The 26,847-nt window shown below is 36.5% G+C and overlaps 1 protein-coding gene across 1 annotated transcript in view; it reads right to left on the bottom strand.

Moving 5' to 3' along the window:
* Positions 1 to 5,584: 5,584 nt before the first annotated feature.
* The window catches only part of ZNF804A (zinc finger protein 804A), a 343,164-nt gene continuing 321,901 nt past the window's right edge, over positions 5,585 to 26,847 (bottom strand). The window contains exons 3-4 of the mRNA XM_007965570.3: positions 11,444 to 11,574; positions 5,585 to 9,389 (exon numbers count right to left, since the gene is read on the bottom strand). Coding sequence (XP_007963761.1) covers positions 6,143 to 9,389; positions 11,444 to 11,574 — 3,378 coding nt within the window. The 3' untranslated portion in view covers positions 5,585 to 6,142. The remainder of the gene's footprint in view (positions 9,390 to 11,443; positions 11,575 to 26,847) is intronic.

Genomic DNA, 26,847 nt, shown 5'->3' with positions numbered 1-26,847 from the left:
ATGCCTATACCATCAATAAACATATTGAAAAAAGAAATAGAATTAATATTAAATGAAGTAATTAAAATAGTCTTAATACAATCTAGATACGGACGATAACAACACTAAACAAAGTATGCTTAGTTTGATTGAAATGTAATGGGATCTATTTTTTAAAAATCTAAAGTGCATAATAAAATATTCTAAATACTGTGAAGATAATAAAGGTATAGAAAATCACCACATGAAAAATGTTAGAAAGTAATTTGTAAAAAATTAAAATGTAGCAGTTGAAACCAGATTTTTTTTTCTTTTTTTTTCTTTTTTTTTTTAAGACAGAGTCTTGATCTGTTCCTGGAGTGCATTGGCTCTTTTTGACTCACTGTAACCTCTGCCTCCCGGGTTCAGGCAATTTTTCTGCCTCAGCCTGCCAAGTAGCTGGCATTACAGGCATCTGCCACCATGCCCAGATGATTTTTGTATTTTTAGCAGAGAGGCGGTTTCACCGTGTTAGCCAGGCTAATCTCAAACTCCTGACCTCAAGTGATCTGCCCGCTTCAGCTTCCCAAAGTTCTGGGGTGAGCCCCCACACCTCTCCTGAAACCAGAATTTTTTAAACTAAACATATTAATATTAGTCAAATAGGTAAACACATATATTCAAAATAATAATTAGCACAAAAAGATACAATCAATTAAAATAATGAGGTCATTTTAAAATAACAAGTTGGTCCAAATGTTGTGGGTTATTGTTAAGCTGATAAAAGTAACAATTTAGGAGATTAAAAGAGAAAATAAAAGAGATTATTTAAAAATAACAGTTTAAGATATTAAATAAGAAGAAAGCTTGTTACACTTTTTGTTTACTACCAGGAACTTCCAGGCTCAAGTAGATTCCAGAGCTCACATTCTTAAAGGTCTAAAGCTCAGGGCAGGTGCTAGTCTACAAAATGCTTCTACCAAAAATAAAAAGTATCTTGCTCTAGGCATTTGGCTTAGTGGGCAATGATGTCTTTGTGTAAAAAACAAAAAGTGGTCTCTTCATTTGAACCAATGCCTGCCATCTTAGATGGGGGGATAAGGATGTAATCCACAAGGCTGGTAGATGGTGGCCTATATTTCAGTCAAAATCAGCACTTTGGAACTAACTGCACAGCCTTCTACTGTCGCTTCTAAAGCAGGACTTTGGGCATCAACTCACGATATAAGTAAGTCTCAATCCTTTATCCAATTTTATTTGTGAGAGAAGGTAAACAGCTTATTGGAAAACTTCCCAGGGGCAACATTCTCTCCCAAGGACACATAAGTGACAGTGGCTTAGCAGACAAATAACTAGAGGAAAAAAAAGTAGATAAAAAATGATGAATTAAGAGCACAAGACAGTGGTGAAATGCAATGCTGAGGATAAATTCAATCTATTTTAATGGATTAATAATGAAATCTCAAACTTTGGATGGCTAAATACAAGATTTTGCATGTCTGCTTTCCATACTAGACTCAAATATCTGAATAGCAAATTTGTTCTATTAATATCTCTGGTCCTGAAAACTAGTTTAGTGTCTGATACATAATAATATGTTATGTTTGGTAGCAAGTATTAATAAAATGATGGAAAGATGATAGGTGCAGGATACATTAGATAAATAATAAACAGATAGATGGGTAGGTAGGTAAATACATACATTGAGATCACGATTAATTCAGTAAAGTTTGAGCCTTCCTCTTGGGCCAGAAGAAAGGGTTAAAGTTGTGCTTCGATTTTTGTAGTGGAGTTCTATTTTAAGTGATCTACAATTCCATTAAAAAATAAGTTTTATGTATTTAACTTTTTGAACCCCTATTTTGTTTTGAAAAATTATCTTTTATTTAGAAGGATTTAGGACTTGTTTGGAGTAAAAATAAGTAACAATTCTGGAACCCTAGTACACTCTTCAAAGCTTTTAATTGTATTTTTTCCAATTCATTTTATTCTTCACTTAACAAAATTTTGTTAAATGTTTACTATGTGTTACATTCTACAGAGACTCAAGGAGCTCTCAGTCTAGTGACTTTGACAAACAAGGCAATGTATTTGACACAGAGAATACTCTATGACAAAATTTGTGCTTGGTATGTTACAGGAAGAGAGAAGACAAGAAGCCATCTTATCAGGGGAGAGAGGGAACCTGGGAGAGAATTCCTAAAAGAAATCGACACCTTGAATTTTGGCTCTTTAGTGGTTATCCAAGTGAAGAAATATATAGAGAGTAAGACATTGTAGGACAGCAAAACATGCTCACACAAGCTCAAAGGAGATTTAGATCAGTACATTAGAATGCTTGGCCCAGAGGAGAGCTGGAAGGAATGATCCTGAGAGGCTGGAACCTACTTCAGCACAGATTTTCCAAGACATACTAAGGACTTTGCTGTGTATCTTGAAAATAATGGAAAACTCTGAATAAGTTTTAAAGTACGGAGATGTCATAATAAGAATACATTTTTAAAATGTAGCCCTGGTGGGAGCAGTGCTAGAGAATGAATTGTAGAAAAAGGAGACTGGGAGCATGGAGACATTGATTTAAAACAGCAGTTCAGCATATGGACAACTACAAGCAGGAGAAATGGAATTGAAAAACAATTTAAGGAAATAGAGCCAAATGGTTTCTTGATTGCTTTGATGTGGACATAATCCTATAGCTTGAATAACAGATTTTATTATATTGACATCCACAAAGTTTAGAAACACAGGAAAAAGAACAGATTTTGGTAGTATGTATAAAGTAAGATGATAAGTTTGAGTTCTGAGTTCAAAATACTTGGAAGATATCCAGGTTAAGATGTCCTGTGGACAGTTTGATGTAGGTCTTTCACTTACAAAAAACTTGGAGAAAATGTATAATTGACACATGCATAGTAGTTGAAGTTGTGGATGACTTTCCTTCCTATTACCCAATGTAAAAACCTTTGTTAATTGGCTACAGTTACTTTCTACATTTGGGTTTCATTCTTTTTTCCAAATCATTCATCTTTACAATAACAAATGGTATGACAATGTCTGTAACTAGCAGACAAGAGATGGTGGGTAAGAGATAGTGTTAGAATCATTTAAATTTCCAGAGTATATAGGACGTACAACAATTTATACTGGGAAAGGACTGAAATTTTTTCTTCATGATGCAACTTACAGTCACACTGTCAGCCAGCATCCAAAACTACTTCCAGAGTATGACTGCCCTAATGGCTTGACTGTTGCTGCCATTAATATGGGCTTGCTTGGTGGTCCTCTGACAGCGTCACTGCCTAATGACAGCTCTCTGACTTACCTGTCTGGTTTCTCTGCTCACTGTTAATCTTCAGCCCATTGGCTTGATTCCCTTGATTCTGGAGTTGATGTTGTCGGAATAGATAAATACGTGTGTCTCACCATCCGTTCATTTTGAGTCCTTGACACATAACAGATGCCCAGACCATGTAAGCAATATCTTAGCAAAGTATCAGAAAACTAGAAGAATTTTTTATAATCAGGCTGACTTTGACAGTGATTAACTAGATTCAAGTTTCTTGTCCAGACCTGGTATCCATGAGAACCAATTATTTTATCTGTCAAGCTGAGTTTTAATTAATCTTAATTGAGAAGTTTTCTCCTCAAAGTTTCTAGAAATTCTTGTCATATATCTAGCAGTCAGGTATATTCTCCTACAACTAAAAAGTTAACCATACCTAACCATATCATTTAACAAATAAATAAGAGAGAAGCAGAATTTGAAAAACATGAATAACACAGAGCAAGAAAAGGAGGCACATATACACAAATGATGCCTGCAATAACGTTAAAAAAAGATCAGGAAACAAAGCAATTGTAGGATTAAAACAAGAAGTAAGAGGTGAACAACCAAGATGATAGAAGATAGAAGGAAGAGAAAAATATGCATGTTTTAAAGTCAAACACTTGGTTTGATTTTTTTAACATCAAAAACAACAATTCTGCTTTGACCGATTAAAAACAAACTGGGTCAGCATTCCCCAGTAGATATCTGTATCTATTTTATCTTCAAAGATAGTTTCAAATATTTTGCCTGGGGAAAAAAAAATCCATTCCAATTTTAGTTCCTGTTTTTTGAACATATTATCTTACCTCATTTGAGATGGAATTGCTTCCTTACTATTTTTATGTACTTATTAGTCAATCATTAAATGGTATACTCAGTCTTTCACAAGCATTTTTCAGGTGAACATTCAAATAAACCAGTGATTATTATGCCAAATATCATGAAAGTAAATGGCCTAGATTTTCTTTCTTATTTCTCTTTTATAAGATATAATGAAATATTGATTATTTGTATATGGGAAAATACTTTTAGGTCCCAAATTATCTAGGGTAATCCAGTTCCTATGCTAGCCATATGAAATATTTCCTCAGTACAGCATCGTTTAAAACTTGCTTTCCATTTAAAGTGACTCAACTGGGCTCTGAAGCCCTGGATTTATTGCAAGGCTACTATAATCTGCTCTCATTTGCACATGGTGAGGACAACCCACCTTAACAGTGATGTATACTTTGTCTTGCCAATGGTATGGACTGGGACGGGTGTAAGAAATGTTCTTGGGGAAAGCGTGCTATTTCCTGGTTCTCTATTGACTCATTATATTCTTAAGTATACATAAAAGCACTTGAGTGAGCAGTAATGCAGAGGTCATTAAAAATAAAGCAGACCTTGTATTCCCAGAACTTTGGGAAGCTGAAGCGGGTGGGTCACTTGAGGTCAGGAGTTCGAAACCAGCCTGACCAACATGGAAAAATCCCGTCTCTACTGAAAATGCAACAATTAGCCATGCGTGGTGGCAGGCACCTGTAATCCCAGCTACTCATGAGAGTGAGGCAGGAGAATTGCTTGAACCCAGGAGGCAGAGGTTGCAGTGAGCCAAGATCGCACCACTGCACTCCAGCCTGGGTGACAGAACAAGACTCTGTCTCAAAAAAATAAATAAATAAAATAAAGCAGAATCTGGAAGAGTGATGTGGACTTTCTAATTGTTCCTGAGTGATTTGAAAATATAATACAAGCATAACTACTAGAAAGATTTGCAGATAGAAGGGCTGTTTATTTACTCTCCATCCCACTTCCAGATTCTCAATTAAGAGTAACATGCTTCTACAGACTGTGTTTGTGCCATTCATCCCAAGATGTTACATAACAGGCAGTGATTTATTAAAGTTAAACCTATTCCTTAATTCATGCCAACATTTCCATGTATTTCCCACAATAATTAAAAATAAACACAATAAATTTCGGAATTTAAACATTATAAGCACTTACATTGGTTATTCACCATGGCTTGTCTATTAGTCCTGTTCTAGAGTTCCAGAAAGCATACTACATACTTTGCATATTTTTGAGTTATTACCCACCCAAATACTAAAATTACTTTAACATGAATTTCCATGGATTACTGTCTAAAGAGGGGGCCAATTGTTTAGAAAATATAGTAAACTTTGAATATGAGTAACATTGGAAAAAACTGAAAAACAAATCAACTCTCTGTTATACTATTTTAAAAGATCGTATCATAGTTGAAGTATTGATAGAGCTGCAAGGATATTTTGATGGGCCTTGGAGATTCAGAGATTCCTGTGTATGAGTAAAGTAATAGAAATTCAACACCTATTGTTACTATACGTTCCTAAAACAGTGAAAACCAACTGAAAACAAAAGTTTGATTTACTTAAATAGTTAACAAAAATTTATTGCAAGAGATATTTTTCACTGAATTTACAGTTTCAAGGAACATGGTACAAAACATAGTGCCATCAGCTTTGTCTAAACATTAAATAGGTGCAAATACACAAAGATTAAGAAAAACCGAAGGAGCATACTTTACAACATAAATTACAGTACTATAAATATATTTTATGTACATTATACATACTCTTAAGACATCATTTTAATATACAGCATATATTGTATTGATTTTCAAACTATTCAGTGCTTTAATAATATTATATATCAGAAACTTAGGGATTTATTTGCATCATTACACTTACAGTAAATGATTTCAAACCAGTGAGGCCATATATCGACCAGTTTATTTCCACCAGTTAAATAGCCATGTACCCACATAGATGAACACTTACGCATATAGCAATAGTTTTCACAAGAGTATTGTTTTTCCCATTATGGTGATGACTAGAAGAGAGGTTGCAAAGGGATGACAGTAGGGTGTGGGGAAAGCAGTGAAGGAAAGAGTGCATGGGGTAAAGATGGGAAAGCAAGATGGCTAGGATGAAGAACAGAAGCTGGAATGATTGGCATCTGAGGAGGAGCAACAAAAGTTGGCTGGTTCCCAGGACAAAGCCTCGGTCCTACTGGTCCTACTGAGAGCTGAGGTAATGAGGTTCTGGTGAGAGCTGGGATTTGGGAAAGAAACTGTTGGTGTGGCTGAAGCACTTTAAAGGTTCCTGCAGCTGCGGCTGCAGCGGCAGCTGCAGCGGCTGCAGCGTGCTGCTGCAAGACAGTGTGATGGATAGTGGTTACAGAGGTAGAACATAAGGACTGCTGCAAAGGCAAAGGCTGCAGAGGTGTGCTAGGGGGTGGGAGGGCAGCTGAAGGAAAGGTAAATTTAACCTTGTTGGCCAGCATGTTTGGCTGTAGAATGTGCTGGTAGACCTCACATGGTACGTTTTTGAATTTGTCATGGTTTTCTAGTGGGATCAATAATGCTTGCTCCGGTAAAGCTAATGGAGCCAGGATTTGCTCAGTTGTTACAAAGGTATGACCACTCACATGTGCTTCCTTGAATGGTAATGGTGGTTGTGTGTTAAGGATTCCTGAATTATAACGCAGCCACTCAGTTGGCGTCTCATTCATCCTTCCTTGTGGAAGGGCCTCAGCCAGTTCATAATGGCAAAGATAGGATTTAGGCGGTGACTGTCTAAAGTTCCGTTCAATATTAGGCACCTTAAGAGGAATTTGCTTTTCATTAATATTTATATTCTCACTTCTTTCTTTGTGTTCAAGCAAGGTATTTTCAATTGCTTCTTTTGTTGGAGCACTAGCTATACAGACAGATGTGGTGGGATCATTAGAAACATCTGACAATTCACCAGAAGTGGTCTCCATTTCTAAATGCTCAGTTTCACCATTGGTTTCAGAAGGAAGGAGATTGCTAGTGTGGAAAGATAGTTTGTTTCTTAATTGGTTTGTTTGTTCTGAGTTAATTTCGATTTTTGCAACTTCCTGTGGTTTCATTTTCTCTTTTTTGTCTTCACTTATTAACCTATCCAGAGGACTTAAGGAAGAATTGTCTTTCATGGGATAATCTGTATTTTTTTTGAGTTCTAAAGTTTCAAATCCGGGGTGGAATTTGCCTCTTTTTCGCCTCCGTTTCTTTTTAGGTTTACAGGGAGCAACTGAAGTACTTGGTGGCCTCAAAAATTCTTCTGGTAAATGATTCTGTTGATTCAAACTTTCATCTGAAGAATAAGAATGTGAATGTTGTCTACGTTTTCGATAGAATCTTTCTGATTCATTCATGACAGAATTGTAACCTCTTTTAACAGCCTGATTCTGACTCACGCATTTCATATCATTTTGAAGAACTAAGCTTCTGTGATCCTGACCACAACTTGACATTTTGGTTTTCCAACAACAGTAAGTTCTAGAATATGTTAAATTATGTTTCCCAGAATGTATCATTCTTGGATTTGATTGTCCATTGAAAAGTATTGTGTTCTTTTTACACTGGTTTTTAGAACCGATAGTATCATAAGTGTTGTATTCGGTATTCCATGTTTTACACATTTCTTCATTGTCACTTAAGGATATGGATTCTGATTTGGGCCTTTTATCAAGTAGCTGATGTGAGTCTAATAATTGCTCTGCAGCTAAATACTGCTTTTCTGAAATTGGTTCCAGTAGATATTTCCCAGCATTCTCAGTGTAACTACTCTCTGCTTCCATTTTGCAGCGAGTTTCTGATTCTTTGGTTTTCTCCATATGATGATGCTGACATAACTTTTTTCTTTTTTTCTTTCTTCTACTTTTATGGAACCAGTATTCATGAGTCTCTTTCAACCTTATTTTGTTGTATTTTTCATCTAGAGTGCCCTGTTTTATTTGACTTTTAGTAAAATTATACTTTTCTGTTTCTCTGATCTTACAGGAAATATTTTTATACCTCTGACCCATATTCTCATTTTTTCCATAATTACAACTACTGGAGAGAATATCATCAGCCGAAAGAGGAGTGACTCGGGTGTGTTTATTTTTGCTACTTCCAATTTCATAATCAGTGAGTCCTTCTGTAGATACATCCTTGCAATCTGAAATTGGTCCCATGCAAATATCTTCTTGCTTCTGCTGAGAACAAAGATCATTTAAAGCTGGCTTATTTTTATCTAGATTATTATTTACTTTAGTAGACTTGAAGTCAAAACATAGAGGATTACAGCTATAGGAAATTGATGGTTTAGTAGTTGTATAAACCAGCATTTCTGATGGCCACTGAAGAACTGTAGATCTGTGTTTGTTAAGGACAGGTACAAATGGCTCACATTGTCTTTTGCAGAAATTTGTTTTCTTATTTATAGTTATACTAACCTCTTCAGTATTTGAAGGGGCCAGTGTCTTGGGATCATTTTTATTTTCAGCCTCAGTTGCGGATGCCTCGTTATGCTTAACATTTTCCTCTGTGGTAGCTTGCACAGATATGCAATCATTAGACATGTCAAGAACTGTGGATTTATTTCCTAACAACTCAGAACTGTTACCACTCACAGGTATGTCTTCATTAATAACAACACCCTCCAGTGGTATTTGATCTGCTAATGGGACTGAATTTTGACAATTATCTGCATCAGAAGATAACTGAAGTTGAAGTTTGCAAAATGAAGGTAATAATAATGTATCTTTTTCACTAGAGACTTCTTTTATCTCTTGAGTTTGAACAGTTTCTTTGTCTGTGCACATTGCCTCTGGTGGGTGAAAAGAGTTAGTTTTCTCTTCAGAACTCAAAAGTACATCTGTTGGTGAAGATAGTTGAAGATGACAAGCACTGGGGACAAATCTACTTTTTCTGCTAAATCCTTTTCCCACTGAGGCATCATCACTGTATTCAGAGAACGCTGCAGCGGAGGACTCTAGCTTCACGGACGCTTTCTTTGGAAATGCAAAAGAAAAGCCGATTTTGTGTCTGTGAATCCCCTGGGCTTGATCCCCAACTTGATTATTTTTTGCTGTATAATTATTTGCACTTTCTGGATCTTCAGCAACAGTGGTAGCATCTTTAGTATTCTCTTCACTATGAATCAAAGTATATTTGAAATCATGCTGGTTATTAACTGAATCCACAACAACTTGTTGGGAAATTTCATTTTTACAGTTTTCTCTCACAGTAACAGTTGTTGATTTGAACATGGGGCCACTTCCAGGAGCACTAGAGAAAGAAACAGAAGTGTGTGTTAAATAGCACACTTTTGAGGAAAAAAACAGTCAATCACTTACATCTTTAAAAATTCATTAAAATATTTTTTTCAAATTTTTAAATCATTGTAACAGAATTGCCTTCATATGGTGTAAGTACTTTCCATGGTGCCACAATATCATTTATTTGTTTGTTACTGTTTGGAATAACTTGGAAATATTGTCCTGAAGTTGCTTTTATAGCTGTTAAGACCAATGCTGAGGATATATTCTTAACCACTGTTATCTGACCAAAATTTTCTACCTTCATGGTCTCTTCAGTGATATTTTAGAGTGTTGTATTATCTAAGGTAAAATTACTTTTGATTCACAAATACTTAATATCATTGATGCTATATGGCAAATATGATGAAAGTTCTAAACAAAACCCTTAATCATGACTTCAGAAAAGCTGAGAATTCAGTTGAATAATTCAATTCATCCAGCATTCACCAAGAGTCTACTATAGCCCAATTCATATGGGCAAAGGTAACTAAGAGATAGTACTAGCTTGATGAGAGCTTTGACTCTTTTGAAATTGTTAGTCTCAATATTTAAAATTATCCTGAAGTTACACATTATATCATAACATGCAGTAAATGCAGGATAAAAGACAATTCCCTCAAAATATAATTTATTTGGAATTACATTACACTGCAATGTAATTTTCTGATGAAAAGAACTATACTGACAAACATATAAATATAAGAAAACCTTAAACATTATCCTTAACATAACAGAACAGAGTATGAAGAAAATTCCTGCTATTCTAAAATTTCAGTGTTTTAGATACTATAAGTGGACAAAAAAATTTTAGTTGGACATTTCCTTTATCTAACCACTAACACAATGTATTGCTTCATTGTTCTATCTGCTAAGTAACAGAACGACTTTCTTTTCCTATCTTTTGAAGCACAAAATTAATTGGAAAACCATGTATGTATGGCTGTGTGTATAATGTAAAACATGTGCTTTATACAGAAGATAATACTTTAGATAAGCAGTGTTTTTTTGTGTGTTTATCATTATTAGCTCTAGTTCACTTAATATATCATAATTTATATTTGCAAATGCTATTTATAGAGCATTAAGTTACATAGGTTTCATGATTCTCTATAGTTAAAATTTGTATAATTTTTTACACATTACCATAAAACGTAAACATACCTGATCTGTGAAACTGAACAGCAGTAATGTCTGTTTTTAACAGTTCCAAGTAGTATTCCAAATACATATACATTTTATTTTGTCTTTTACAAATTTGGCATCTCTAACAATGTTTCGATGTGTCAATGTATCACATAATATTATTCAGCAAAAAGTAGATTTGGAATGAAGTAATTTTTGTATAGACAATAATATAAGAGACCTTATTTATTGGAGGAAAAAAGACTACTTTTAAAAAGTCTTCTTTCTAATAGCTTTGCCCTGGCTTGAATTGTAAAGTCTGAAATACAATACTGTTCATATCTAATAGCTGCTCACTGTTAGAAGCAGGTCAAAGTTTAAGAGTTGTGAGCCTCTAACAGCCCAGTTACAGTTTATTCACAGCACACTTAATGTTGGTCTGCTTCTCAAGCAAAATTCTTATCCTTTTTTAGAAAAGGAATCTTAAACATAATTTTAAATAGAAGTTCTCCAAATTTTCATTTTAAAAAGTATCTCTAAAAACTCTTTTTGTCAAAAGGTTCATAAAATACTGCCTTGCTCTCTTCCTCAATCAAATATTTTATCCCAAATCAAGAAATGGGATAGCTTTCAACTAAGATAGCTTAAATAACAACATAAAGTTTATTTTTTAATCCAAAATTACTGTAATTTTGGCTTTTTATTGAAATGTGCATTAAACAGGTGTTTGCATAAAATTCTAATTCAAATTACTGTTTACAGCCTACAGAAGGCCATGAAAACATGTGTGCCTTATTCTGGGTACAGAAATAAATAGATTTGTGCCCTTTATTTCTGACTCCCCCTATACCCCTTTTTGGTCATGTTTTAAGAAAACATACAATTTCATTGGTTACTCACCATACAGTTTCCTTTCTTAGCTCAGCCAGCTTGTGCAGGCGTTGGAGTGCCTTTTCCTGTTTTCTTTCATCTTTCCTGGATTTAGATGCTACATTTCGAGCAAATTCCCTTTGTTTCAGTTCCTTGAGCCTCTGTTAAAAAATGTTGGAAATGGTTAATTATATTTTGGTCTATAGCAGTAAGTAAAGTTTCATTGTTATTGTTGAAATTTTCCAATGCATCATCTTTGACCTCATCGAAAGGTAAACACAACATTCACGACAATCCACTTCTAACAAAAATATTTTCTTGTACTTTGGCTCGTGAAAAAGCCAAAGCATATTATTACATCATAGTAAAATTTATATCTATGCCTTAGGTAAATTGGAATTGAAAACTTTAATGTCTTCATATTGATTTTTTCCTGCTGTTTCTCCGTGTAATTCAGATGAAGCATTCGTGTCTTATAAATCCCAAATTTCCAAAAAAAATCAACTTGCTTATATATTTGAGTTACATACAATACGTTTTCTTATATTTTGATGTACAGTGTATTAGAAAGTTATCTGGTCCTTTGTGTTTATGTTCGTGTATGTGTGTGTATGTGTGTGTGTTTGTGTGTGTTTAAGTGAAAAGTATATTAGGAACGTAAATGAATAAAGAATGGCTACTCCATAGGCAGAGCAGCCCTTTTTGTGTATTCTGAGAGTGCATTATTTATGTTAATCCGTTAAGACAAATGATCTCTCCTGATGTGATTTAAAACAACCCCTTCTCTCAAGCAGCAGGCACATTTCAAGATATTGGAAGAAAATTAGTACTGTTTTTCTAGAAATTCTTACTACATTGGGTATTATCTTTCATCTGTGTTAAAGAAGTTCATTTTCTGGGTTGATGGCAAGAAAAACAGCATGCCAACTCGAACATAATTGCTAAATAGCCATGTGTGTGGCATAATTTTAGAGACATCAAAATTGTCTTGTGTGCCAAATATTTTCACTATGTACTTTCATGATGTGTACAGTTACTAAAAATAATAAAAGTACTATTTTCCCTAATGGTTCATGTTGTTATGCGATTGTAATATGTCAGAATCTTGAGTAGGACTCACTTACACTAGTGATATAATGTGGCTGTGTCCCCACCCAAATCTTATCTTGAATTGTAGCATCCATAATTCCCATGTGTGGTGTGAAGTACCCAGTGGGAGGTAATTGAATCATGGGGACGGGTCCATACTGTCATTGCGATAGTGAATGAGTCTCATGAGATCTGACGGTTTTATGAAGAGGAGTTTCCTTGCTCATGCTCTCTTGCCTGCCTCCATGTAAGACATGACTTTGCTCCTTCTTTGCCTCCCACCATGATTGTAAGGTCTCCCCAGCCATGTGCAACTGTGAGTCAATTAAACCTCTTTCCTTTATATATTACCCAATCTCCGATGTGTCTTTATTGGCAGCATGAGAACTAACTAATACGGTAAATTGGTGCCAGGTAGTGGGGTGCTGCTCTAAAGATACCTGAAAATGTTGAAGTGACTTGGGAACTGGGTAACAGGCAGAAGTTGGAACAGTGTGGAGGGCTCAGAAGACAGGAAGATACGGGGAAGTTTGAAACCTCCTAGAGACTTGTCAAATGGCTTAGACCAAAATTCTGATAGTGATATGCATAATAAAGTCCAGGCTGAGGTGGTCTCAGATGGAGATGAGGAACTTGTTGGGTACTGGAATAAAGGTTACTCTTGTTATGCTTTAGCAAAAAGACTGATAACATTTTGCCCCTGCCCTAGAGATTTGTGAAATTTTTTGGAAGAAACTTCTAAGCAGCAAAGCATTCAAGAGGTGATTTAGGGACTGTTAAAAGCATTCAGTTTTATGTATTCACAAAGTTAGGGTTTGGAATTAGAACTTATGTTTAAAAGGGAGGCAGAACATACAAGTGGAAAATTTGCAGCCTGATGATGCGATAGAAAAGAAAAACCCATTTTCTGAGGAGAAATTCAAGCTGGCTGCAGAAATTTGCATAAGTAACAAGGAGCCAAATGTTAATGGCCAAGATATTGGGGAAAAACATCTCTGGGGCATGTCAGGGTTCTTCACAGCAGCCCGTCCCATCACAGGCCCAGAGCATTGGGAGGAAAAAGTAGTTTTGTGGGTCAGACCCAGAGCCTTGTTGCTTTGTGCAGTCTCAGGCCTTAGTGCCCTGCATCCTAGCCGTGGGTAAAAGAGGCCAATGTACAGCTCAGTTCATTGCTTCAGAGGGTGCAAGTCTGAAGTCTTGGTGGCTTCCACATGGTGTTGAGTCTGTGGGTACACAGAAGTCAAGAATCAGGGTTTGGGAACCTCTGCCTAGATTTCACAGGATATATGGAAATGCCTGGATGTCCAGGCAGAGGTGTGTTGCAGGGGCAGAGCCCTCATGGAGAACCTCTGCTAGGGCAGTGCAGAAGGGAAATGTGGGTGGGAGCCCCTACATAGAGTCCCCACTTGGGCACTGCTTAGTGGAGCTGTGAGAAGATGGCCACTGTTCTCCAGACAGCAGAATGGTAGATCCACCGACAGCTTACACCACGTGCCTGGAAAAGCCACAGACACTGAACACCAGCTTGTGAAAGCAGCCGGTAGGAGGTCTTTCCTGTGCTGTTCTAGTGATAGTGAATAAGTCTCATGAGATTCAATGGTTTTATAATGGGAAGATCCCCTGCACATGCTCTCTTGCCTGCCACCATGTAAGACATGACTTTGGTCCTCCACCTTCCGCCATGATTGTGAGGACTCCCCAGCCATGTGGAACTGTGAGTCAAACCTCTTTACTTTATAAATTTCTCAGTTTCTGGTATGTATTTATTAGCAGCATGAGAATTAACTAATACCACTAATTACATTTTAACAAACTAATTGGATAAAGTTTTAATAAATACCTTATACATATGCACTTATGTGTACCAGGAGCTTAGAACAATACCTAGTCTATAAAATTTCTGTTCCATAAATATTTTTAAATTATTGTGTAGTTCATTTAGAATCTCCAAATTATGAATGTTCCATCTATTTTAAAAAGTTCATCACTATGAATAAATAATAGTAGGCTACTGATGATTCTGGATTGTAAATCTGAATTTCCCCAATGTAGCATGAGGTAGCTAGCTCAAGTGACATATAACACTGACATAGTTTAAGCTTCAAATGATCTCCAATATTTAAATTGACATGATTTATAGAAAGAGTCTTTGTATGTGTATATATCTATATATTTTTGAATTATACAAAGATATTTCAAGAATGCTCATTTGCACTGACATATTTGTATAGGATAAGACTTTTCAGAGAAGAATTTAGATGAAAGATAAATCATGTCATAAATGTCTCAGTTGTAGATATTTCCGAGAAAGGAAAACTTTGAAATCATTTCCTTAATATGACTATTAAAATGGCTATAATTTTATAATATGCATTAAATTATAAATTGATTTTCATAAAACAGTTGTAGAATTACAGTATAATAGGTCAAGAATATTTTACTCATAAATTTTAGGTATACAGGGTCTTGGTCACTTTTATTTCTTAAAACCTTAAAGTAATATGAAAACTCACTCAATAGATAATTATTGAGCACTAGCACAAGTCACTCTGATAAATGACCGAGATTTTTTTTTTAATTAAAGAAAATATTTTTACTTTCATTGTGTGTTTCTATGAGTGTATATGTGGGCAAGTGTTGTATATTTTACAGAAATAAGGAGTGAACATACACATTAAGAGATAACAGCAATCACTGGTTGTAATATTCTTACAGTGCCATGTATGAAGAGAGAGAAGTGCTCAAGAAAATCCTAAAGACAACTACTTGGTAAAAGTGATATCTGTGCTGGGTTTTTAGGAATACAAATATTAACTAGAAAAAAGGGTTGGATGTTGAGGATGAGAGTGTATATCAGGAACCATGAACAGCTTTGTACAAACACAGGAATCTAAGTTTTCTAAATTAAGATGTAAAAGAAGTAAAGTACTAGGTGAAATAAAGCAAGAAAGAGTTTTAATACCAGAGCTATTCAGCAAATGATCTTTGATTATTAGTTATAAATAGTTTTATTCTAAGAAGTACAGATAATTTATTTCCTACTGGTTCTTTAGAAAAGCTCCAGTCGGCCGGGGGCGGTGGCTCACCCCTGTAATCCCAGCACTTTGGGAGGCCGAGGCGGGCGGATCACAAGGTCAGGAGATCGAGACCATGGTGAAACCCCGTCTCTACTAAAAATAGAAAAAATTAGCCGGGCGCAGTGGCGGGCGCCTGTAGTCCCAGATACTCGGGAGGCTGAGGCAGGAGAATGGCGTGAACCCGGGAGGCGGAGCTTGCAGTGAGCCGAGATTGCGCCACTGCACTCCAGCCTGGGCGACAGAGCGAGCGAGACTCCGTCTCAAAAAAAAAAAAAAAAGAAAAAAGAAAAGCTCCAGTCAACAAACCAAAAAGACAGACTTTACTGTTTTTGATAAAATCTTTAGTATAAAAGTTAATTGTTATTACATACTCACACACACACATATAATACACATATATAATACTTAAAATACATGTAATAATCAATGGTTAAAAATAGTGGGTTTAAATTTCATTGGTAAGATAAAAGTGCAATGCTTCTAATGAAAAACAAACTGTATTTTCCAAAGAAAGCATGCAAAAATGCCAGGACTTTCACTATTTACTGTTTCAAAGCAACCATTGAGGTTTACAAATAATCTAGTTTCATTGACATAATCATTGAATATTGAGGAGTCAGTCAATTATTAAATGCCAATACTATTGTTATTTGTAATATAAGTGACTGATAGACATGGCTGGAAGCAGCTCCAGATTTAGATAACTGTGCCTATTTAAAATGTAAATTTAAAGAGGAGAGGCTAGATGATAGACTAGAAGTCTCCACCAATCATCTTCCCCCACCCCACAAGGATAACAATTTTTCCACACAAAAAAAGGCACCTTCATAAGAACCAAAAATGAAGTGAGCACTCACAGTACCTGGGTTTAACTTCATTTCACTTAAAGAGGCACTGAAAAAGTAAGATTAAAAGTCTTGAATAGCCAATGCCTCCCTTCTCCCAACCCCCCAGAAGTGGCCATTCTGCATGGAGAGAAAAATCTGCGCACTTGAGAGAGTGAGAGAGAAACAACTGTGAGACATTATGTTGAACTCAGTACTTTCCTGTCACAACAGAAAGCAAAACCTAACTGAACTCAGCTGATGCTCACCTATGGAGGTAGTATTTAAACCAGCCCTAGCCAGAGGGGAATGGACTATTACAGCAGTTGGAACTTGAGTTACTGCAAGCCTTACCACCTTGGGCCAGAGTGCTCTGGGGCTCTCAATAAAGTTCAGCTTTATTTATTTAAGCCTTATTTATTCAACTTGCGGCAGTCTAGGCTGCAACTCCTAGGCAAGTCCTATTGTTGAACTGGGCTCAGAGCCAGTGGACTGGAGGGGCACATAACAAACTGAATAACAGCTGGGATGGCTAAGGGAGGGCTGATGCCACTCCTCCCCCGCCCCTAACCCCAGGCTGCAGAGCTCGTGGCTCCAAAAAGACCCCTTCATTCTACTTGAAGAGAGAAAGGGGTGGGGAGTCGAGGGGAGGGGAGCAAAAGGGAGGGGAGGGGAGGAGACAGAAGAGCAGGGAGGACTTTGTCTTGAATCTTAGATACCATCTCACTCACTGCAGGAAAGAGTACTAGTCAGAGTTGTGAAACCCTCTTTCCAGGTCCCAGCTCCAGGAAAACATTTCTAAACATAGCTGGGCTAGAAGGAAACTTACTTTCTTGAAGAGAAGGACCTAGTGTTGGCAGAATTGATCACTTGCTAACTGAAGAGACTTGGGTCCTGAATAACCAGCAGCAACACCCAGGTAGTACTTTGTGGGCCTCGTGTAAGACTCTGTGACTTCCTGGCTTCCAGTTAAACTCTCAGCACATTCCCAGTTGTGGTGGATATGTGGAGAGACTTCCTCTGCTTGAGAAAAGTAGAGAGAAGGAAAGGGGACTTTGTCTTGCACCTTAGGTACAAGCTCTGCCACAGGAAGATAGAGTACAAAATGATCCCTTGGGATCCTTGAATCCAGGATTTGGCTTTTGCATGGCATTTCTGGATCTGCCTTGGGCCAGAAGGGAGCCCATTGCCCTGAAGGTTGAGCCTGAGGCCAGGAAATATTCACCACAAGCTGACTGAAGAACTTCTGACCCTTAAGGAAATATCAGCAGTGCCTGATAGTTCTCCCTATGGGCCTGTGGTGGCCATGGGGTGAGGCTCCTCTGCCTCAGGAAATGTGAGGGATAAGTGGGAAGGACTACATCTTGTGGTTTGAGTGCCAACTCAGCCACAGTACAACAGAACACCAGGTAGACTTCTAAGGTTTTTGATTCTGGACCCTGGCTTTAAGACATAACCTCTGGACCCAGCTGGGGCCTGAAGGAAACTGATTCCCTAAAGGGAAGGACATAGGCCACCAGCCATTAGTAAAGCCCCAGGATTTTGAGTGAACATAGATGGTAGCCAGGTAGTGGCTATAGTAGACTTTGGGTGAAACCCAAAGCTGTGCTGGCTTCAGGTCTGAACCAGTGCAATCCAAGTGGTGGTGGCCACAAGGGTGTTTATGTCACTCCACCCCTAGCTCCAGCCAGCTCAGAACTGATAGAGAGACTCCATTTATTTGGGAGAAAGTAAGGGAAAAGAACAGGAGTTTCTGTCTGGTAATCCAGATAATTATTTTGGATCTTGTCCAAGACATTGGAAGTGGTATCTCTGAATCTGCAAGAGCCACAGAATTACTGGGCTTGGGGTGCCCGCTAATGCAGATACAGCTTAGTTCACAACATACAGTCCTTTCGGACCAGGAAAACCCTTCTAAAAGCATAGGTACAAACAAGCCCAAACTGTGAAGACTACAATAAATACCTAACTCTTCAATGACCAGACAGAGACAGATATTCCTAAGTACGAAGACCATCCAGGAAAACATGATCTCATCAAAGGAACCTAATAAGACATGATGGACCAACCCTGAAGAAACAGGGATATATTACCCTTCAGACAGATAATTCAAAATAGCGCTAGTGAGGAAACTCAAAAATATTGAAGATAAGAAAGAATTCAGAATTCTGTGAGATAAATTTAACAAAGAGATTGACATAATTAAAATAAAGCAAGCAGAAATTCTTGAGCTGAAAAATGCAACTGGTAAACTAAAGAATGCATCAGAGTTCCATGGCAACAATTGTAAGAAAAGACAAGGGAGGTCACTATATAATGACAAAAAAGATCAAATCAACAAGAAGATATAGCAATTGTAAATATATATGCACCCAACACTGAAGCACCAAGTTTATAAAGCAAACATTAGAGCTAAATAGAGAGCTAGACCTCAGTACGATAATAGCTGGAGAGACTTTAACATCCACTTTCAGCATTGCACAAATGCTCCAGAGAGAAAATCAGCAAAGAAACATTGGATTTAACCTGTACTATAGACTAAATGAACTTAATAGATATTTATGACACATTTCATCCAACAGCTACATGATACACATTCTTTTCCTCAGTATATGGATCATTCTCAAGAGTAGACCATATGTTACATAACAAAACAAATCTTAAAACATTCAAAAAATTTGAAATAATATTAGGCATCTTCTCTGACCACAGTGGAATAAAGCTAGAAATCAATAAAAGGAGGAATTTTGTAAACTATACAAATAAAGGAAAATGAAACAATATGCTCCTTAATGATCAGTGGGTCAATAAAGAGATAAATAAGGAAATCGAAACACTTCTTAAGTGATAATGGAAATGCAACATACCAAAATCTATGGGATACAATCAAAGCACTACTAAGAAGAAAGTTTATAGCAAACTAAAAAAGAAGACAACTTCAAATAACCTAACAATTCATCTTAAATAACTAGAAAACACAAGCTAACCAAACCCCAAATTAGTAGAAGAAAAAAAAAATCAAAGAGAAGAACTAGTAGCAATCATACTCAAACTATCTGAAAAAATAAAGAAAGAGGGAATACTTCCAAACTCATTCTATAAGACCATATTGCCCTGATACCAAAACCAGGAAAAGACACACTGAAAACACACACACACACACACACACACACACACACACACATACACACAACAAAACTACAGGTCAACATCACTGATGACTACTGATACAAAAATCCTCAACAAATACTAGCAAACTGAACTAACATATTAAAATGGTTATTCATCATGACAAAGGGGAATGTATCCCAGGGAGACAAGGATGATTTGACACAGGCAAGTCAATCAGTGTGATACAAAATATCAACAGGATGAAGAACAAAAACCATACAATCATTTCAATTGATGCTGAAATAGTGTTTGATACAATTGAACATCCCTTTCTGATAAAAGCCCTCAAAAAGCTGGGTTTAGAAGGAGCATACCTCAACATAATAAAAGCCACATACAGCAGACCCACAGCTAGTATCATACTGAATGGGGGAAAAACTGAAAGCCTTTTCTTTGTGATCTGGACCACAACAAGAATGACCACTCTCACCGCTGTTATTCAACAGAGTACTGAAATCCTAGCTAGAGCAATCAGACAAGAGAAAGAAATAAAAGATATCCAAATTGGAAAGGAAGAAGTCATGTTATCTTTGTTCCAGATGATATAATCTTATACTTGGAAAAACCTAAAGATGCCACCAAAAAGCTTTTAGAACTGATGAACAAATTCAGTGAAGTTTCAGGATACAAAATCAACATACAAAAATCAGTAGCAATTTTATATACCAACAATTAAAATTCTGAAAAATAAATTAAGAAATTAATTGTGTTTGCAGTAACTCCAAATAAAATAAAATACCTCGACTTAACCAAAGAAGTAAAAGATCTATACAATAAAAAAGCTATAAAACATTGATGTAAGGAATTGAAGAGAACACCAAAAAGTAGAAATATATTCCATGTTCATGGATTGGAAGAATCAATATTGTTAAAATGTACATTCTACCCAAAGTAATCTACAGATTTAATGCAATTTGTATTAAAATAGCAAATATATCCTTCACATAAATAAAAAATATCATAAAATGTATATGGAACCACAAAAGACCCAGAATAACCAAAGTTATCTTAAGCAAAAGGAACAAAACTGGAGGAATCACATTACTTGGTTTAAATTATAATACAGAGTTAAAGTAACCAAAATGGCATGGTATTGGCATAAAAAAGACGGACCAATGGAATAAAATAGGGAACCCAGAAATAAATCCATACATCTACAGTGAACTCATTTTCAACAAAGGTTCAAAGAACATACATTGGGTAAAGGACAGTCTCTTCAATAAATTGCACTGAGAAAACTAGATATCCATATGCAGAAGAAAGAAATTAGACTCCTATTTTTTTCCGTATACAAAAATCCCACCAAATAAAACTACTAAAAGAAAACACTGGGAAAACTCTTCAGGACATTGGAGTAAGCAAAGACTTCTTGAGCAATAACTTGCAGACCCAGGCAATCAAAGGAAACGTGGACAAATGGGATCACATCAAATTAAAAAGCTTCTGCCAAGCAAGAAAACAATTAACAAACTGAAGAGACAACTCACAGAATGCCAGAAAATATTTGCAAACTACCCATCTGACAAGGCATTAATAACCAAAATATATAAGGAGCTCAAACAACTCTATAAGAAAAAAATCAAATAATCAGATTAAAAAATGGGCAAAATATCTAAATAGACATTTCCCAAAAGACATAAAAATGACAAACAGGTAAGTGAAAAGGTACTCAGCATCATTGACTATTAGAGAAATGTATATCAAAACTACAATGAGACATCATCTCGCTCCAATTAAAATGGCTTTTATCCAAAAGGCAAGCAATAAAAAATGCTAGTGAAGACGTGGAGGAAAAGGAATCCTTGTACACTGTTGGGAAGAATGCAAATTTGTACAACCACTCTGGAGAACAGTTTGGAGGTTCCTTAGAAAACTAAAAATGGAGCTACCATACAATCCAGCAATGCCACTAAACACAAAAGAAAGGAAATCAGTATATTGAAGAGATATCTGCACTCTCATGTTTATTGCAACACTGTTCACAATAGTAAAGATTTAGAAGCAGCCTAAGTCTCCATCAACAGATAAATGGAAAAAGAAAATGTGGTACATAAACACGTAATTATCATTCAGCCATAGAAAATAAAGAGATCCTGTCATTTGCAACCACATGGATGGAACTGGAGATCACTATCTTAAGTGAAATAAGCCAGGCACTGAAAGACAAGCACCACATGTTCTCACTTATCTGTGGGAGATAAAAATTAAAGCAAACTCATGGAGATGGAGAGCAGAAAGATGGTTACCAGAGGCTGGAAAGGGTAGCTGAGGGTGGGTAAGTGGGGGATATTTAATGAGCACAAAAATACAGTTAGAATAATAAGTAAGTCCCAGTATTTTTGAGCATAAGAAAGTGACTATAGCAGAAAAATAATTTAATTGTACATTTAAAAAGAATTAAAAGTAATTGGATTGCTTGAAACACGAAGGACAAACACTTGAGGTGAGGGATACCCTATTTACTCTGATGTAATTCTTATACATGGCATGCCTGTGTCAAAATATCTTATGTAAGCCATAAATATATATACCCACTATGTATCCATAAAAAATAAAAATTACAGTTAAAAAACAAACAAAATGTAAAGGTGTCAATATTGTAGAGGCTGTCCAGAAGCACTAAGCTACATCCAGGTGATTGTACTAATCTTGATCATTTACGCACAAATACGTCTCTTATTTTTGTGACAGACTTCCTGATACCAAGGTAAACAAACTCACCTAATATTTTGATAATATTCAACTGGTCTGAGACCTGGCCAAATACTTTGTAGAGTTTTAAAACTGGAATATACCAGTTTTGATATTTTTTTCTTATATTTTTCTGCAACAAGAAAAAAGTTCCACCTCATATTTACATCTAGAAAAGTAATTTTGAAAGGCAAATAATAGAAATCAAGTATAGTTACACTCCAAATAATAACACTTTGGTCAATGATGGACTGCATATAGAAATGTGGTCCCACCAGCCAAGCCAATATGGTAAAACCCCATCTCTACTAAAAATACAAAAACTAATGGGGCATGGTGGCACGTGCCTGTAGTCCCAGCTGCTCGGGAAGCTGAGGCAGAGGAGAATCGCTTGAACCCAGGAGGCAGAGGTTGCTGTGAGCCGAGATCACACCACTGCACTCCAGGCTGGGTGACAGAGCAAGACTCTGTCAAAAAAAAAAAAAAAAAAAAAAGTGGTCCCAGAAAATTATAATGGAGATGAAAATATTATGTTGCCTACTGATATTGTAGATATCATAACATCATAGGGAAATGCATTACCTTTTCTATGTTGAGATACATTTAAATACACAAATATCATTGTGTTACAATTGCCCACAGTATCTGCTGTAGTAACATGCTATACAGATTTGTAGCCCAGGAGCAACAGGCACATAGCATAGGTGTGTAGTAAGGTGCACCACCTAAGTTTATATAGGTACACTCCATTATTTTTGTACAATGATGAAATTGCCTAATGACATATTTATCAGAATGGATTTCAGTTGTTAAGTGATGTATGACCGTAATATTTTTAGAATACCAAGTGCAAATAACAACACAACTTTCACACTAATAAATACACAAGGCATTATCTATGAAACTTATGGAAACATCAATGATATTTCTAAAGCTTCCTCAACAATTTATGGAGAGTGATTGTAAGAAATTCTTAGTGATAAATGTCAAGACAGGAATGGCAGTTAGCATGGATTAGAAAGTTAGAAAACTATTAAAAGTAATTTGTGAGATAAAGTGATATAGCAATTTTATCTAAAACAAATTATAATGTACACTGCATACAATTCAATATATGTTTTGGAAATATGCAAGTCACAAATAGCAAAGTGTAGAGAACTCAATGTTCTTTGATTATGGTACCTTCTCAGAGGGCCGACTCTACTTTTTAATGTATTCTGTTAGTTCTATAGAGAACGAAAGTGTTATAAGGGCAACGTAGGTCAAACTAACATTAATTATCAGATATATTCTCAGGAAAATCCATGATGCTGGCAATGTTACAATGATCCTAGCCTCAGGTTAATGGATAAAATTGAGAGATTGGCAAAGGTTTAATCAATATAAGAAGAAGGAAAGAGAGACTGAGAGAGAATATAGATTCAGACCAATAATAAGAGAAAATATAAAAATTACCTCTATATTAGTTATTCATAAGTTTGTGCTTTAACATTTAGGTCAACTACATTGTTTTACAGTTGCCAAGCAAATTTTCATAAACATCCTTATACCTATACTTTGTATACCTGTCTGATTGCATAACACAGACAGATTCCTACAAACAGGACTGCTGGAATAAAAGAGATATGTGTGCTCTTCTTGAGGCTTTTGATGTTTTCCAAACAGCTATTCATTACTTTACACCATTTTTACACTACTCTCAACATATATGAGAATATACACCATATTCAGTGTTGGGTAGCATTACTTAATATTTTAATTTATAGTCAATAAGTGACATATCATTAATGTTTAGCCCATAATTCATTTGTTTACTAGGAAGGTTGAAATATTTTTACATGCATATTAGCCATCTGTATTGTTCATTCAGAATATTATTCCTTAAAATTGATTAAGCAATATTATATATATTACCTTGTTTGATAATGAAAATAAAAATGTAGAAAAGGCTTGCATTAGTATGCATATTTAGATATATTAAACTGAAGCTAAGTAAATTTGAAAGACTTGTCCAGAGTTAAATGCACATAGTAGGTCCAGGACTCGAATCAAGATTTCCAGGATCATATCCTCTGATCTATCTCCTATATTTATTCTGCTATATGTTACCTAAGCTGCCTAACTCTTCAGGTCTGGCTGATTTGGTTGTCATGCATATAGTCATGTCTCTTTCATTGAGTGCTCTTTATTTGTCAGGTGCTCTTCTAAGCTCAGTTGATATATCTGTGACAAAGTAGAAAATATTCTCTTTTAAAATAACATTTTCACTATAGTTGAGAGGAACAGATATTAAAACATATAAACAAGTTAATTCTATAGAATATTGGACAGTGAAAAGTGCTGTGGACGAAACAAAGCAGAGAGGGCCAAAGGGCATGTAGTGAGGGGAGGGATAGCAATTTCAAATAGAGTGATTAGGGAAGGTGTATGAATTTTCTATTTTGGTGTAACAAATTACCACAAATTTAGCAGCTTAATCAGCCCACATTTATTCCATGATCTGCATACCTGTCCTTTCATCCATCAAGAAGTTGGCTAGGGTATATTTTCATCTGGAGGATTGTCTGTGGAAAATGTCCACTTCCAAGCTTTCTAATACTATTAGTAGAATTCATTTCCTTGTGGTAGTAGGACTGAGAGCCTGGGCTTCTTACTGGCTGTCAGTCAAGGCCATTCCAAGCAACTAGAGGCTGACAGCAGTTTCTTGTCCCTGAGGTTTTTCATAAGACTCACTGAAATCATGACAGCGTATTCAAAGTTATCAAGGAAGTGTCTCTCTCTCTCCATTCTGCAAAGTATATAAAGCAACCTAGTCAATGGAGTGTTATCTCACCAATTTTTCATATTTTGTCAGTTAGAAACAAGTCACAGGTTCCATCCACATGCAAGGGAAGGGAATTATATAAGGCATGACTCACTGGGAAACACTTTAGAGTGTGTTCACCATAGAAGTTCGCATTGACAAGGTGACATTTGAGCATAGACTTTTAAGAAATGTGAAATAACCGAAACAGATATCTCAGGGAAAACTCTCCAGACAGAGAGAACATTCAGAGTGAAATAATGAATTTGCAGGTCATTTTTGTTTTGACCATTGCTCGTAGTTGCATGGTAGCACAGATGCTCTTTAGCTGCAAGTTTTAAAAGAGTGGGAAAAGAAGAGTTCTCTGAACCACGACACTAGGCAAGTGACATTTGACAGAAGAAAAGAAAATTCAGACCTGGTTTATAGATGGTCCTGTGTGACATGCAGGCACCTTTTGAAATAGACAGCTGCAGCACTACAGGCTTTTTTGTTTGCTTGTTTGTTTGTTTGTTTGAGATGGAGTCTCACTCTGACGCCCAGGCTGGAGTACAGTGGCGCAATCTCGGCTCACCGCAACCTCCTTCTCCCAGGTTCAACCGATTCTCCTGCCTCAGCCTCCTGAGTAGACGGGACAATATGCACATGCCATCATGCGCAACTAATTTTTGTATTATTAGTAGAGATGGGTTTTCACCATGTTGGCCAGGCTAATCTTGAACTCCTGACCTCAGGTGATTCACCCACCTCTGCCTCCCAAAGTGCTGGGATTACAGGCATGAGCCACTATGACCAGCCTACAGTTCTTTTCTGGAACTACATTGAAGAGCAGTGATGACAGGAATTCCTCTCAATGGGAAGAACATCAGGTAGTGAATTTTGTTGTTCATTGTTTTTGGAAGGAGAAATAGCGAGAGGTAAAATTATATACCAATTCATGAGCTGTGGCCAATGGGTTGGCTGGATGGTTAGAAACTTGCAAGAAACATGATTTAAAAATTGGTAACAAGAAGGACTGGGTATGTGGATAGACTTCTGCAGGTGGGAGAAAAACAGGAAGACATTTGTGTCCCACATAAATGCTCATCAAAAGGTCACCTCAGCAGAGAAGGTTTTAATAATCAGGTAGATAGCCTCTTTCCCCAGCTGCCTGTGTCATTGCCCCGTGAACTCATGAACAAAGAGGCCATTGTGGCAGGAACGCGGGTCATACATGGGCTCAGCAATGTGGACTTCCACTCACCAAGGTAGACCCGGCTATGGCCATCACTGAGAGCCCAATGCCAGCAGCAACAGAGACCACCACTAACCCCCGATACAGCACTATTCCCAGGAATGATCGGCCAGCTGCCTGGTGGCAGGTTGAGTATATTGGATGGCTTTCATCATGAAAGGGGCAGTGTTACCATCTTCCTGGAAACTTACTCTGGGTATGCACTTGCCCTCCCTGCACTCAATGATTCTCACAAAACTATCATCTGTGGACTATCTTATCCACATTTATGATATTCCACACGCAGCGTTTCTCTAATCAAGGTACTCACTTCACAGCAAATGAAGTATAGCAATGGGCCCAGGCTCAAGAAATTATCTTCTCTTACAATGTTTTCTATCACCCTGAAGAAACTGGTTTGTTAGAATGGTAGAATGGCCTTTCAAAAGTTCAGTTATATAGGAAATTTTTCAAAAGACCAAAGAATGGGTGAAAAAAAATATTTTTCTCTCCTTATTTGTTGAAACAGGCACTTTACACTAAACACTTAGTTTAATGTGGTATGG

The sequence above is a fragment of the Chlorocebus sabaeus genome, chromosome 10 (genome assembly GCF_047675955.1).
Source record: "Chlorocebus sabaeus isolate Y175 chromosome 10, mChlSab1.0.hap1, whole genome shotgun sequence".
In the NCBI taxonomy this organism is placed as follows: Eukaryota; Metazoa; Chordata; class Mammalia; order Primates; family Cercopithecidae; genus Chlorocebus; species Chlorocebus sabaeus.
The sequence above is the reverse complement of the archived record's forward strand: the minus strand, read 5'-3'. Positions and strand labels throughout refer to the sequence as shown.